The sequence below is a fragment of the Hyaena hyaena genome, unplaced genomic scaffold (genome assembly GCF_003009895.1).
Source record: "Hyaena hyaena isolate Hyena2069 unplaced genomic scaffold, ASM300989v1 scaffold_111, whole genome shotgun sequence".
Classification (NCBI taxonomy): domain Eukaryota; kingdom Metazoa; phylum Chordata; class Mammalia; order Carnivora; family Hyaenidae; genus Hyaena; species Hyaena hyaena.
This window is the reverse complement of record NW_024080743.1, coordinates 2,547,438-2,562,649: the sequence shown is the minus strand read 5'-3', so window position 1 is coordinate 2,562,649 and position 15,212 is coordinate 2,547,438. Positions and strand designations below refer to the sequence as shown.

Genomic DNA, 15,212 nt, shown 5'->3' with positions numbered 1-15,212 from the left:
GACTGTGCTTTTTTTAATCTTCAAGTTTCAGTAGAACCTAGCTAACCTTTATTTTAAGTGAATTGTTCGTGAATTTAAGTGCCAAGTAGGATTCCCATGTAAGATTTGCTTGTGACCACTGTATGCTTCAGTAAGCTTGAGACCCAATATGGTGCCTTAGACCTACTAAAAGAGAAAAATGGACACCTAATTTTCCCATTCTAGGTGCCAGAATCTTAACTGAAATAATAAAGTAATGGGAATCTTATATTGAAACTTAACCTATAACCATATCTCAAGTAGTTCTTTAACTGGGGACTTTGTATATATAAGATAAAGGCTTATTAATAATTTTTGAGCTCATGATATGGAATGAAAACTGTATTCATTCAGTCAATTTAAACAATTAAATATATACAACTACACACACTATTAATGGATTTATTAACTCTAACATCCAGTTCTTCCCCACTAAGGAAGAAAGAAGAACCCTTAATCAGAATGGCCAAAAGAATTGTCTCTCTTCTGGCCAGGACCCCCACATTGCTTTTCTCCTTACCCCTAGACCCTTGTTTGTTGTTCCAGCCATTTCAACTAAGGAGTTGGACACGTCTAACCCTGTCTGGCCTCTTTCACATGCTTTCATCCCTGATCACAAATGCATGAAAAACTTGAGGGGCACTGACCAGCTGATTCAGTCAACCCTCAGAACCATGAGAGATGTAAATTACTGTTGTAAGCCATTAAGTTTTGGAATAGTTTGTTACATAGCAACAGAAAATTAGAACACTTAGCTTTCTTAACCCCTGTCTTTCTGCAGGGGTTTGTTGAAGAACCCCATGACTGAGTTCATTTGCTGTTGCAAATGCTAATATTTCTCTTATGTAGAGTGCTAATGGAGGCTACACTTCCTTCCCATATGCTCTGTAAAATGCTGACTGCCTACTTGTTCATAAAAAACAGTCAAGAGACTTCTAGATCCTAGAGATATACTTTTGCTGATTAAAAAAGTAATATATTCATTATAGAAAATCTGCATAATAGAGAAAAAAATAAAAATCACTCATGATTCCACTGTTGTGAAACCAGGCTGGATTGCTGCCGGAAAAACCAAGTGGCACTTGGAGATCTTGGTGGATCAGAGTTTTATTTTATACAGTGGGCTCAGAGGAGATCCTTCTCCAGAGTTCTGAGACCCAAGCACAAGCATGAGGGACAATTTATCATCTGTTACTTCCTCATTCCGCATTAGTAGTAATTTGGGGCCCACAGCAAGCAGGGCAGGAAGAAGAATCTGGAAGAAGAGTCTCTAAGCTAGCGACTAGAGCTTATGTTAGTCCTGTTGGCCATCTTATGGTGCATAACTTTACTTATGTTCCCAACACCACTACTCTTGACATTTTGAGATAACTACTCTTGACGTTCTGGTTTATTTCCTTGCAGTTTAGACAGTCTATTGGCGGATTTTTCTCTCTCTCTTTTTGAAATTTTTAAATGTTTGTTTATTTTTGAGAAAGAGAGAGACAGAGCACAAGCTGGAGGGTGGAGAGAGAGGGAGACACAGAATCCAAAGCAGGCTCTAGGCTCTGAGCTGTCAGCATGGAGCCCGATGCCGGGCTCAAACTCACGAGCTGTGAGATCATGGCCTGAGCCAAAGTCAGATGCTTAACCGACTGAGCCACCCAGGCGTGCCTCTCTCTCTCCCTCTCTCTCTCTCCCTCTCTCCCTCTCCCCCCTCTCTCTCTCTCTCTCTCTCTCTCCCTCTCTCTCCCTCTCTCTCTCTCCCTCTCTCTCTCTCCCTCTCTCTCTCTCCCTCTCTCTCTTTTTAAAGCAGAATTGGGAACATACATTTTGTTTTGAAAACTGATTTTTTCTATTTACTGTGTCATGAGCATTTTCCCTTACTTTGACACTTCTTTGAAATTTCATCAAAACTAGTCACAGACTTAAGGATCACTCCATGTAATTAATTCACCAGGTGTTCTGCATTTTTGATGCTGTCAGCCTGTAAGCATAAAAAATAGGGACCAGCATTCAGAGAAAAATGTGAAAATTATCTGTTCCTTTTTGTAATTTTATTTATACAAAAAAAAAATCAAAACAGAGAATATGCTCAGGCAAATAAAACTCTTAGAATTGAGATCAGAGAAGACCTAGGATTCTTCCTTTAGATATGAAAATTCACCTCTTAAAAGATGAAGAATGCTAAAAAAAAAACTCTGACCACTAGACTAATACTGCTGTTTGACAAGGAATTCTCTAAAGTTTTGTCCTAAAAAGCATTTTCATGCTCGAGACAAGCTGGAAAGCATGGACATTTTTAGAACCTTTCTTTTCACTATTTTTAACTTCTAAAAACTCAAGGTTTTCCTTGTTTGGAGTGACATAAAACATTTTTTTAATGTTTCTTTGAGAATCATAGCTGTTTTTGACATTTGTAAGAGCACTAGGATAGTTTACATTTGGTACATTTAGACCTTAGTGGTTTTCCAGTGGCCCTGCAGCTAGTAGTGAGACACCCATTTAATAAAGGTATAGGAGCAATTCCAAATAAAGTTAGCCTGCATGTGTTGTGGTGTATAGTTAACTATTTACCCTATTAAATTGTTTCTTCATATTTCTGTTCTTTTGGTAGCTAGCCTATTTTTCAAAAGTGTTTTTAATATGAATAGAATATATTTGAAGAAAGGATAAAAGTTATGACTGGGGATACTTATCCATAATTTTTAACCCTAGTTTTTTCAGCCAAATTAGTACTAAATACACAGTAAAAGTTAGTCAGCTATAAAGTTATCAATATAACAAGAAGGAAGAAAATCTTTTGGAAGATTATTTCAGGGTAACTGGTAATTGAAAAACTTGAATAAAAAGACAAACACACATCTCTCGGCTTTTTCTTTGAAATGGTGAATGATAAAATGATTGTTATTTGAGTTTGTGCAAGTCATAACCTTATCAATTTGTTATGTTTTCTGAGTGTTCAAGTCCACTAAATATGTTAACTAAATATTTGTGGGTAAAAGTAAATATATATTATTTTCCCCTGCTTTTCAAAATTAAGAACATCTGTGTAGGGACTATTCAGGGGTAAAGCTTTATATAGTTATATATTTACAAAAGACATTAAGTATGAAAAAAATAAGTAATGGAAGTAGTCTTAAATTTTAATGTGTTTCCCACTTCATGCCTATTTTTAAGACATTGTAAAACTATTTAAACAAGATCAGAGGAGCACCTGGGTGGCTCAGTGGGTTAAATGTCTAACTCTTGATTTCCTCTCAGGTCATGATCTTGCAATAATGGATGGATCCCCGTGTCAGGCCCTGCACTGACAGCACAGGAGCCTGCTTGGGATTCTCTCTGCCTCTTTCTCTGCCCCTCTGCTCCTCATGCTCTCTCTCTCAAAACAAACAAACAAACAAACAAACTTTTCTAAAAAATAATAAAGACTTGGCTTTGAAATTATAAAAAAAACTCAAAGATTTTCAGATTTCTTTTGAAATAAAAAGTTATCACAATGAAATAAAACAATATAGAAAAGAAGAAAAAGCGTCACTATTCTTTAGAGTGGAATTGGTAAGGAAAGTTTGTTTCATTATTTATAGATTTGCCATCTCCAGTGATTTTTCTCTCATACACTACTAATAATTTAGTCATAAAGAACTTCTTTTATTTCCACAAAGATGCTATATTTTTCTAACTAGTAGTAGTTGTAGTTGATGTCTTAAAGACTATTTGAATATAAAATGACAGTGTAATCCAAATTTGATTCTTTCCGTTTTTGTTCTCATTTTATAATATAGCCGTAATGCAAGGTTTCTCAACCTTAGCACTATTGACATTTGGGGTCATATAATTCCTTGTTGTAGGAGGCTCTTCTGTGCACTGTAGGATGGTTAGCAGCATCTCTGGCCTTTTACCTGCATGATTCTAGTAATACTCCCCAGCCTGGAAACAAACAGTGTTACCAGGCATTGCCAGGTGCCCCCAGGGAGCAAAAGTGACTCCATTTGAGAACCACTGCCATAGTGTATTTACTAAAATTCTTATCATGCTTTCCAGGAGCATAATTTGGAATAAAGCAGTGTACCATTAGTAGCTAGACACAAAATCAGAACAGAAAACTACTATTTTGGATAGCATAAATAAAAAGATCAGAAACAATAAGTACATTTCTTAATCAAAGATTGGATTGTCTGGGTAATTGGTACAGAACAGACTACTGGAAACATTTTAGTGATTACCACACAGGGAAATAAAATTAGTTAAAAGCTAGAGAAGTCTTTTATGGCTGTTTCTCTTCAATCATTATTTTACAATGTGAAGCAGCAGGATCTGCAGATATTAAAGGACACATGAAGGTCTTTGTAACTATTTTGTGTTACCCCCACATCACAGTGATTTTCCATGGTGTGCTGGAATAAAACTGTCTCACTCCTTTTGTCATTATGTCTACAACAGGTGATGCCCAGTGCCCTGCTGGGAACGTCATTAATCTAACTTCCTCTCCAGAATCTTTGGCATTCGCTATCATGACAAGGACTCAGCAGGCAAGGCAGTTCACAGGGTGTTTTTCAGTTTAAACATATGCCAGAGAAAAATTTTAAAATCTAGCTATTTGAGAGATATAGAAAAACAAAATGATTTCACATTTTACTAAATTGAATATGCAAGAGGGAGAGGTATACAAACGCCTTAGTTGCCTACATATATTAAGTTTACTATGCATTTGAAAGCATCTTACATTAGCTTTACTGAACATTTGTACAAAACTTGAATAAATTATTGTTAAGGGCAGTTAACATCACTAGACTCCTTGAGATGGGGTCAAGAAGAAGGTAAGACAGGACCAAAGCCTGAGTGCTGGGAAAGACCCTACTCACTAGGTCTGTGTTCTTTTCCTTTACTCTCTGACTTACACCCACTGCAGGGCAAGGCAAGGAGAGGAAAAAGGAAATAGTACATCTTAATCTTATTTTAAAATCCTGCTTCAGGGCAGAGCAGCGGGGTAGCTCAGTCAGATGAATATCTGACTCTTCATTTCAGCCCAGGTCATAATCCCAGGGTCATAGGATGAAGCCCCGAGTTGAGCTCAGCTCTGAGCATAGAGCTCGCTTGAGATTCATTCTCTCTCTCTCACTCTGTCCCTCTGTCCTGCCCCCCTGTTCGTGTGCATGCTCTCTCTCTAAAAAAACTTAAGTAAATAAATAAATAAATCCTGCCTCAAAAAAAAAAAAAAAATCCTGTGAAATGTTAATATTAGATTGGACTTCCAAAAGTAAAATCATGCCATGCTGTGGCACTTCAGGTGACCCTCTGAACTATTTATAGGGGTGCTTGGATGGTAATTTATTAAAAATTTTTTTCCTTAAATAGTTTATTGTCAAGTTGGTTTACATATAACACCCAGTGCTCATCCCCACAAGTGCTCTCCTCCATGCCCATCACCCCCCTTCCCCTCTTCCCCATACCCCCTCAGCCCTCAGTTTGTTCTCAGCATTCAAATGTTTCTTATGGTTTGCCTCCCTCCTTCTCCCCAACTATTTTTCCCCTTCTTCTCCTGCTTCATCTTCCATTAAGTTCCTCCTAATCCTCCTATACGTGCAAACATATGGTATTTGTCCTTCTCTGCCTGACGTATTTTGCTCAGCATAACACCCTCTAGTTCCATCCATGTTGCTACAAATGACCAGATTTCATTCTTTCTCATTGTCATGTAGTATTCCATTGTATAAATATACCACCTCATGCCAGTACAGCCCTTCTGGAAAACGGTATGGAGGTTCCTCAAAAAAGTAACAATAGAACTCCCCTAGGACCCAGCAGTAGCACTACTAGGAATTTACCCAAGGGATACAGGAGTGCTGATGCATAGGGGCACATGTACCCCAATGTTCATAGCAGCACTCTCGACAATAGCCAAAACATGGAAAGAACCTAAGTGTCCATTAACTGATAAATGGATTTAAAAAAATTTTTAACGTTCATTTATTTTTGAGAGGAAGACAGAGACAGAGTGCAAGCAGGGAGGGCAAGGAGCAGAGAGAGAGAGGGAAACGCAGAACCTGAAGCAGGCTCCAGGCTCTGAGCTGTCAGCACAGAGCCTGACAGGGGGCTGAAACCCATGAACCATGAGATCATGACCTGATCTGAAGTTGGATAGGGAACCCACTGAGCCACCCAGCCGCCCCTATAGGGTAGATCTATAATTTGTTCTTATAACTGGAGATGTTCTTAAAATGCCTAACACAATAACAATAATAGACATAATAGATAACCAGTAAATAGTGGCTGGCTGGATGAATATATGGAAAGGAAGCTTGGTGTAGAAGTATGCCTTATTGTATAGTATAAAACATTTTTACATCAGTAGAAAAAGACATACACAGAAGAAGGCATGCATCCATCACCCAGCTTGAAAATTATCAACTCATGGCCAGTCTTGTTTCAAATATATTGCACCTACTTTTTCCTTCTCTATTGTTTTCAAGCAAATTCCGAATATATCATTTCATTCATAAATATTTCGATGTTTGTCTCTAAAAGATTAGGGCTCTTTTAAAATTACATTATCATGCCTGAAAAATTAAAACAATTTCTTAATAGCATCCTGTCAGTTTTGAGGTATCCTTTAAGTCTTCAAATTTTCAAGTGTCTCATAAATGCCTTTTTTTACAGATGTTTGGTTGAATCAGGACTCAAAAAAGATCCATAGACTGTGATTATTTGATATATTTCTTAAATGTTTTTTAATATTCAGATTTCCCCATCTTCTTCATATTTTCTCCCTGGTAATTTATTTTTTGAAGTACTGGGTTGTTTGTACTGCAGCGTTTTCCATAGCCTGAAGTTTGGTGATTGTATCCTAATAGTGTCATTTACTGAGTCTCCCCTATATTCTTCTGTCTCCTGTATTTTCTGTAAACTGGTAGTTGGAGCTAAAGACTTAATCAGATTCAGATTAATTTTTTTTTTTGTTTGTTTTTGCAAGTCCAAAAAGAAGATGGTGGCCAAATCAGAGAACATTCTTGACTTTTTGCTCAGTGCTTTGCAAAATGATTTAGCTAACGTTTGTCAAGTGTTTTCTATGTGCCTAACAATGTGCTTATGTTCTATAGACATTGTCATTTAATTGTATTTAAGCTTAATAAGACTAGGGCATATCCATTTCTGTCTAATGACTAGATTTCTTTAAGAGGGCTAAGGAATCTTAAATGCCTTTCGAACAAACCCCTCAGTGTATACCCAATTGTCATTTATGTGATTTAATTTAGAATTCTGTCTGAAATTTCTTTTTACTGGATTCATTTAGAGCTATACAAAAATAGCTTGCTTTAAAGGCATTTTTTATATTTTAATAATAAAGCTTGAAGACCTGTCACTTCACTGTGAATTTGTTGTGCTCAAGCTTTTTGGTACTGGAATTCACCATCTGTTAATCTCACAGAAAAGATAGATATCTAAACCACAAATAAGGCCAACAGAATTCAGTATTTCCTGAATCTCTTTTTCTTTTGCACTCATTGTCTTCTGCAGGTGCACTTAGGTCTCTTTCATCTTTCTCTGCTTTCTTTGCACTGCTCACAGTGCTCACAGTATCCTACTGTTACCCAGGGTGAGAAATTGGCTGGTGATTGCAAAAAGAAAAGTAGCTTTTCATTGTTTGTTTACAGATCTTTAGTTTATTCTGCTCGGTTATCTCCATACTTCCCAAATTTACCATTTATAAAACCAGACTATTGGAGAGCCAAACTCAATAAGTCATTGTCAAAGTATCTTGACCAACTGACACTTTTGAAGATTAAACTGTCTGATATGTGGTTGATGGAAAAAAGGCCGTAACTGGCCTGAGTTGCAATTAGATAGCAGAGAACTAGAAACAAAACAATGCAAAGAGGGTCCCATTGTGCAGCTTTACAAGCTGACATGCAAAGAGTGATTTATTCTTTATATATTTTAACCCTCCTTCTCCAGTCATTTCTCCTTTAAGAGTTGTAACAATATTCTCCTCAAGTTTCCATAATATCTATTAGGTGAAGCATTTGATTGGTTGAATGGAAAGAACATAAAGTCTTGGTAAATATGAGAGAAATAGGAGTGAATGAAAAGGAAGTTTAATTTCTTATTTTGGTTGCACTTCGCTATGACGCATTAGACATATAGCCAAATTCTCTGTCTTTATTTCTTTAAAACAAAATTATTTTTATACTGATTATTCATAAAGAACCTTAAGATTCCTATTTGAAATAGTCTCCTGTGAGCTCATAGTGTATATAGGAATTGTGTCTCTCTACCTGATCTTACAGGGTGCCCAGGGTAGCATAGTGCACGTGCTCCTGCTTCCTAAGTGGCTTTCGATGCTGGTGGTATTTGAAAGGTTATACATTTTAAAGGGTATTTTGTTCCCTTTTTCCTTGGCAGGACCAAGGAACTTCCTTTTCTGAGACCAGTGCTGTTTGTACTCAGTGAAAGTACACTTTGTTCTAGGAGAATTGCCATGTGAAAGCCTAGAATATATATTGAGTTCTTCCAAGAAAGGGGGGAAAAATCATGTTCTAGGACAGTGAATGCTGACTTGGTACTGAATGAATGATTGTTATATGCTCTTTTACTCACAGGCTCGCTTTTCATATGTGCGGATGAAATACCTTTTCTTTTCCTGGTTGGTGGTTTTTGTTGGAAGCTGGATTATATATGTGCAATACTCTACCTATACAGAGCTATGCAGAGGAAAGGACTGTAAGAAAATAATAGTAAGTATTTTTAAATTTCCTACTATTTAGAAAAACCATAATAGGTTATATTAATAATATATTTAATACATACTTACTAATAATTATTTTCAAAAGGTAAAAGTTAATCTGGCCTTAGAGTTGTGTTGAACCTTAGTTTTTTGATGTGGCCAAGTAAGTAGGAGTGTTCTGCACCTTGAAAAATCTAAAATTCAGAAAGTTAAATGTATAATACAGATTAGTGTGAGAGCATCCTCATTACAGAAGAGGATTCTTTTTAAAATATACTATAAGTTTAGTTTAATCAGGTAAGTTTTTAAATGTTTATAGAGTATAAAAGTATTATTTACCTTTGTGGAACACATCTTTTGAATAAATGGAGTCATTCTCAAATACTGAAAATGTATCTGAAAAGCATATAGTTTATTTAGTATTCAGTTTCTGTCCTAATGATTGGATAGGTCTTAGGAAAATTGCTCTACCAGTCTAAGGTGTCTAGTGGCAATTATTGACTACATGTTTGAGGATAAGTTAATTTTAGCCCTTGTTTTCTGCTAGTATCTTCTGATATAAATAATATTAAACCACTGCATCTGAGAATTATATTTTTAATAATAATGATTGTTAGGATCCCAATTATTATAACTTATTAATGATTCTATAGTTATTGAGTGGTTACTCCTTACCCAGGCCCATGGTGCTAGGTATATGCATATAGCAGGGAACAAGCTATCATGACCTTAAGAACCTTAGTCTAGCAGGGAAGATGCTGAATATAGTCAGAGAGGATAATTATTACAGTTGTAAGTGTTATAGGACCATAAGACAGGGAGGCCTGAAGCTTTCCAAAGTTCTAAGGAAATGAAATCAGTTTAACTCTAGGCTTTCTCAATCAAGATAAACAAAAAAATGTATATATATATTTCCCAGGAGTATTACAGCCTCTTAAATAGGCAAGGGAGGAATCACTAATATAATATGCAGAGAAATGAATTAGTAAAGATGGTGTCCCAAGTCAAGTTCAAAGATGTCCATCTTATAGTCCATTTGAATTGGCCATTCCAGATCCTTGAGGAATTTTAAGATCAGAGGAACCTCTGGGCCGGGCAATGTACTGCATACTGGTCAGTAATACTTAAAATAATACCATGAAAGCCTCCCAAAGCTCATTTTACAAATAAATATGTACACCTGAAACTAACATAGCATTGTATGTCAACTATACTTTAATTATGTGTGTGTGTGTGTGTGTGTGTGTGTGTGTGTGTGTATGAATAAGAGAGAGAAGCATTTGCTTGTGATGTGGAGCCAGAATTTGGTCCTAATTCTGCCTTTATATTAAGTTCAGACTCTTGGTGCTACCTTATGTTAGAAAAGACTGACAAAATTATAGCTAAATAAAGCTAAGGGGGAAAAAATCCCATAAACCTACCTATTCACCTTCCAATGAAGAAGAAAGAAGCAGGAGTTATATAATCAGATTATAATAACATAAAATACCAAAACTAGGGGCACCTAGGTGGCTCAGTTGGTTGAGCATCCAGCTCTTGATCTTGGCTCAGGTCATGGTCTCGTGGGTTCATGGGATTGAGCCCCAAGTCAGGCTCTGCACTGATAGCGTGGAACCTGCTTGGAATTCTTTCTCTCCCTCTCTCTGTTTCTGCCCCCACCCCCAATTGCATGCACTCATTTGCTCTCTCTCTCAAAATAAATAAAGAAACTTAAAAAAATAACCAAAACTATTTGAAAGTTTATTTTCCCTTTTTCTCGGGCACTTTTCTCAAACTAGGTACCTTGGGGCACATTAAAAGATATCCCATGAATAAAAACTTTTTGCTGTCAGATATATTTGAAAACAGTGGGTTAAACAAAAATAAATAGCTGACTTTACTGAGGACTTCTCAAAATGTTAAATATACTAATATGCACTGTGTGTCCACAGAAAAAGCAAATATACTTGATTAGGAAAAAATCCATCCCACCACAACCCTCCCAGGAAGACCTATTAACTTCATCTGGTGGTGTTGGAAATACTGTATTAAGAGATTAAAACAAAATGAAATAGATATGGCTTTATTGTCTATTAATACAATAACATCCAAACTATAAGACATATGCTGATGCATATTATGTTATGAGTGAATTATAGTTGTATTTTTAATTATTTTATTTATGATTTTTAATATTTTATTATTGAAGTTTTTTATGATTTTTCCTTTAATTTTAGAAGAATTCTAGCATAATTTAATAATTCTAATATAGTAATAATTCTAGCATAATTTAATGGTTATCTTATTAAAATTTGAATAAGATAAAACATAATAATGAAAACATTTTCTGAGCCTAAAACATATCTTTTCCCTAAAGCTAGCTTAAAAAATTGTAGTTTCTCTGCACAATTTGGGAATTATGTCCTTAAAACATACCAAAACTGGTAGTATTAAGATCAGTAATACTAAAATAGTACTAATATTTTAATTGAATAAGAATTATTCAATTGTATGAATTGAATAAGATATTGTATGATTAAATAATAAAAATTTATTTAATAAGAACTGTATGATTAAAACCAAAAAGCAAGCAGAAAAAATATTTTTTAAGTATACATTAAAGCTTCAAATAGCTAACAAGATAGTGAGGAGTTACTTGGTCAAGATCTGGGAAAGGATGGTGAACCTAGATTTTACTTTATTTGCCTGGGGTATATAACCTTAAATACAGTTTGTGGGGACTAGGAAGATACAAATCTAGTTCAGATCCTACCAAGGATGGGACCGTGGTATACCATGGTGTGGGCTGATACCCCAAACAGCTGAAGCACAGCAGTAAAGATGAACTAAAAGAACCTAGAGATGTGAGCTGACTTTTGTAGCCTCTTTTTCCCTTGGGGGTGTTGCTGATACTAGGCATGAGCAGGGGACTGAGAAACAGGACTGTATACTGGGAGAGAGCTGCTTCTGGGGACAAGAAACTAGCAAGCTTTTGTAGAAAACTAAGAGCCTCAAGCATACAGCCAGTTATCCTGTTGGGATATTTGCCAAATCCTAGGGTTTTACAGAATGGGAGGCTAAACATCTCATTGGAAAGCCTTTGAAAAGCAGAGCAGACATTTTGGCAGTCACACAAGATACTGTCTAGAGTTATGAACCTACCCTTGGGGGGAAACCCCAGTGAATTCCCAGGCTCTCTGTTAAAAACCCCAGAGGGCTGTGATACGTTCTTGGAATGGAGATCAGCCAAAAATAGCTTGAGCTTTACTAGAGCTGCAGCCTAGCCTCCATTCAGCACAGTCCCTGATTGGGTTAAGATGATCAGCTATCATTATATCTTTCTATCTAAGGGAAGGGAAACCCTCTCTGAAAGCATTATGTAAAGAATTACAAGACACGGTAAAAGACAATGTGACATAATAAAAAACCAAGAGATGTACATGAACAATAGAATCAGATCCATAGATGATCCAGATATTGGAATCATCAAAAAAGGATTTTAAAATAACTGTGTTATTTTTTTATTTTATTTTTTTTTATAACTGTGTTATTTTAACACGCCAGTGTTCATAGCAGCATTATTCATAACAGACAAAAGATGGAAACCACTCTGATATCCATTAATAGATGAATATATAAACAAAATACATGGAATATTATCCAACCTTTAAAAAGAATACTACATGGGTAAACCTCAGAAACATTATGCTAAGTGATATAAGACAGACACAAAAGGGCAAATATTATATTAATTCCACTTGTATGAGGTACCTAGAATAACAATTTTATATAAATTGGGAGAATGGTAAAAAGAGTTAAAATGTTTAAGATTCTTATCATATGGCAGAGTAGGGTAAAAGTGTCAATTAGTCTATTAATATCAATTAATTAATAAAATATCACTCAGTTAACTTTAGACTTTGTTGGGGTATCTGGGTGGATCGGTTGTTTAAGCATTGGACTTTGGCTCAGGTCATGATCTCACAGTTTGTGAGTTCGAGCCTTACATCAGGCTCCCTGCTGTCAGCACAGAGCCCGCTTTAGATCCTCTGTCCCCCTGTCTCTGTCACTCCCCAACTCATGCCCACTCTCTTTCAACAATAAGTAAACCTTAAAAAAAAAACAAAAAACAAAAAACAACTTTAGGGGCGTCTAGATGGCTCAGTCGGTTAAGCATTTGACTCTTGATTTTGGCTCAGGTCATGATCTGATGATTTGTGAGTTCGAGCCCCACATTGAGCTCTGTGCTAATAATGATTCTCTCTCTCTCTCTCTTTCTCTCTCTGCCCCTCCCCTTCTCTCTCTCTCTTTCTCTAAAAATAAGTAAACTAAAAATTTTTTAAAACTTTAGACTTTGTTGATTGAAATATGCATATTGTTATTTCTAGGATAATAGCCTCTGGAATTGAAAAAGAGTGTCATTTCCAAACTAATAAGGAAAAGTGGAATAATAAAAGAATACTCAATTCTAAAGAAAGCATGAAAGTAAAGAAGATGAAACATATAGACAGTAGAAGTACAAAATACATAACAAGATGATAGATGTCACAAATTGAATTCCCTGGGAAACAGATTCAGAGACTGAGATTTGCCTAAAGGGTATTTATTGGGATGGGCTCTTGAGATTAACATCTGTGGGGGAGGGAGGAAACAGGATAGACCAGAGAAATTAAACTGCAGTACAATGGTAACAAAGACCTCAGTGGATTCTACAGGGTCCAGGCATTTATACCCTATCACTGACCATTCATTGGATACAGTTTTCTACCCTCTTCCACCCTCCCTTAAGGGAGGGGACATGACCTTGCATAAGGCTGTATTCTAAGGCTGAGGACAAGTCCCAAAGAAAGATTCAGCTGAGAGCTGTTGACTACTTATATGCCTAACAGCTAAGGGAATGAGTGCTCTAGTTCTGGACAAGATATCAGTGGCTTACCATAGCATTGGCTGTAGTATATTTAAACCCAAATATATTGGTAATTACATTAAATGTCAGTAGACCAAATGCTTCATTTAAAAGGTAAAGATTGTCACACTCTACTAAAATTTAAAAAACAGGCGTGCTTGAGTGGCTCAGTCAGTTGAGTGTCTGACTTTTGATTTTGGCTCAGGTCATGATCCCAGGGTCATGGGATTGAACCCCACACTGGGCTCCACACTGCTTAATATTCTCTCTCTCTCTGCCCCTCCCCCTCACTCATACACTGTCTCTCAAAAACAAACTGTTATGCCCAGATCGCGATCTCCCCAAAATCCCAAGACCACCAAGGAGTCCAAGTCACGTATGCAAAAGCAAAGGGCTTTATTACGGTCTTAAGCTCCGACTCCCAGACTTCACCAGTGTATGGATCTGTGCTGAGAGCCCCGAACAAGGGCAGAATAGGGTTTTTATGGGGTTTGAGACGGGGGAGTTACAGAAGTTGTGACCTGGGAACAGTGATCCAATCATAATTATTCAACATCATTGACAGCGGGTTTGACCATACACATTGTCTAGAGTATTCGTTACTTTTGGCGGGATCCAATTACAACATTTAGAGTACCTTTAAATTCAACCAATCACAGAGCGAGCCTAGGATCTTGTTCTGAGACTAACAGGTTAACTTTAACATTAGGTAACAGTGTCCTCTCTATAGTTTCTATCTACAGGCCTCTCCCTTAACAATGTGGAGGGTGGTCACTGGCCTTTCTGGATCGGGTGTTGCAAGGGTGGTTACTCCTGCCTTGGGCAATGTGTAACTACCTGGTAGTTTCGGAAAAGCCGAAACTCAGGCCTTCTAGTTTAGAGGGGAAACTTAAAGCCTGTCATGGAGTGTTTGGTTTAGACGTTTAGACTTGTGGCCTTACAAAACAACCATATTTACAAGAGAAACATCTAAAATATAAAGATGCAGATGGAGTGAAAGAAAAAGAATAGGAAAAACATTCATGCAAATATGCAAATTATAAAAAGGGGGGATGTTTAGGGGCGCCTGGGTGGCTTAGTCGGTTAAGCGTCCGGCCTTCGCTTAGGTCATGATCTTGTGGTTCGTGGGTTCGAGCCCCGCGTCGGGCTCTGTGCTGACTGCCAGCTCGGAGCCTGGAGCCTGTTTCAGTCTGTGACTCCCTCTCTCTCTCTGACCCTCCCCTGCTCACGCTGTCTCTCTCGTAGAAATAAATAAAACATTAAAAAAAAAAAGTGGGGGATGTTTAAAGGAAAAACCATAGCTATATATATTTACATAAATTTCATATAATACCTCTTTTTTAGAGTCTAAATTAGCCCTTACTGGCTTAAAATGTAATACTTTTTAAATTTGTTTCTTCTGTGTTTTAGTTTTACAATATCTGCATACATAATTGTCTGGCCTTTTCACAACCTTTGGCAATATCCACACATACTTTTTTTGGTCCTGGTAATTCCTGTTTTGAAATGTAGAGTCTAAACTGATTGTCTCTCTCCCTCTGTATTATTGCATAGACTGTTCTATTTAAATGGACTGAACTGACCTAGAGTATAAGAGGCTGATTT

General features: G+C 36.7%; 1 protein-coding gene across 1 annotated transcript in view; it reads left to right on the top strand.

The window, feature by feature from the left end:
- The window catches only part of DIPK1A (divergent protein kinase domain 1A), a 116,123-nt gene that overhangs the window by 73,091 nt on the left and 27,820 nt on the right, over positions 1 to 15,212 (top strand). The window contains exon 2 of the mRNA XM_039236431.1: positions 8,598 to 8,732. Within this exon, the coding sequence (XP_039092362.1) occupies positions 8,598 to 8,732 (135 nt within the window). The remainder of the gene's footprint in view (positions 1 to 8,597; positions 8,733 to 15,212) is intronic.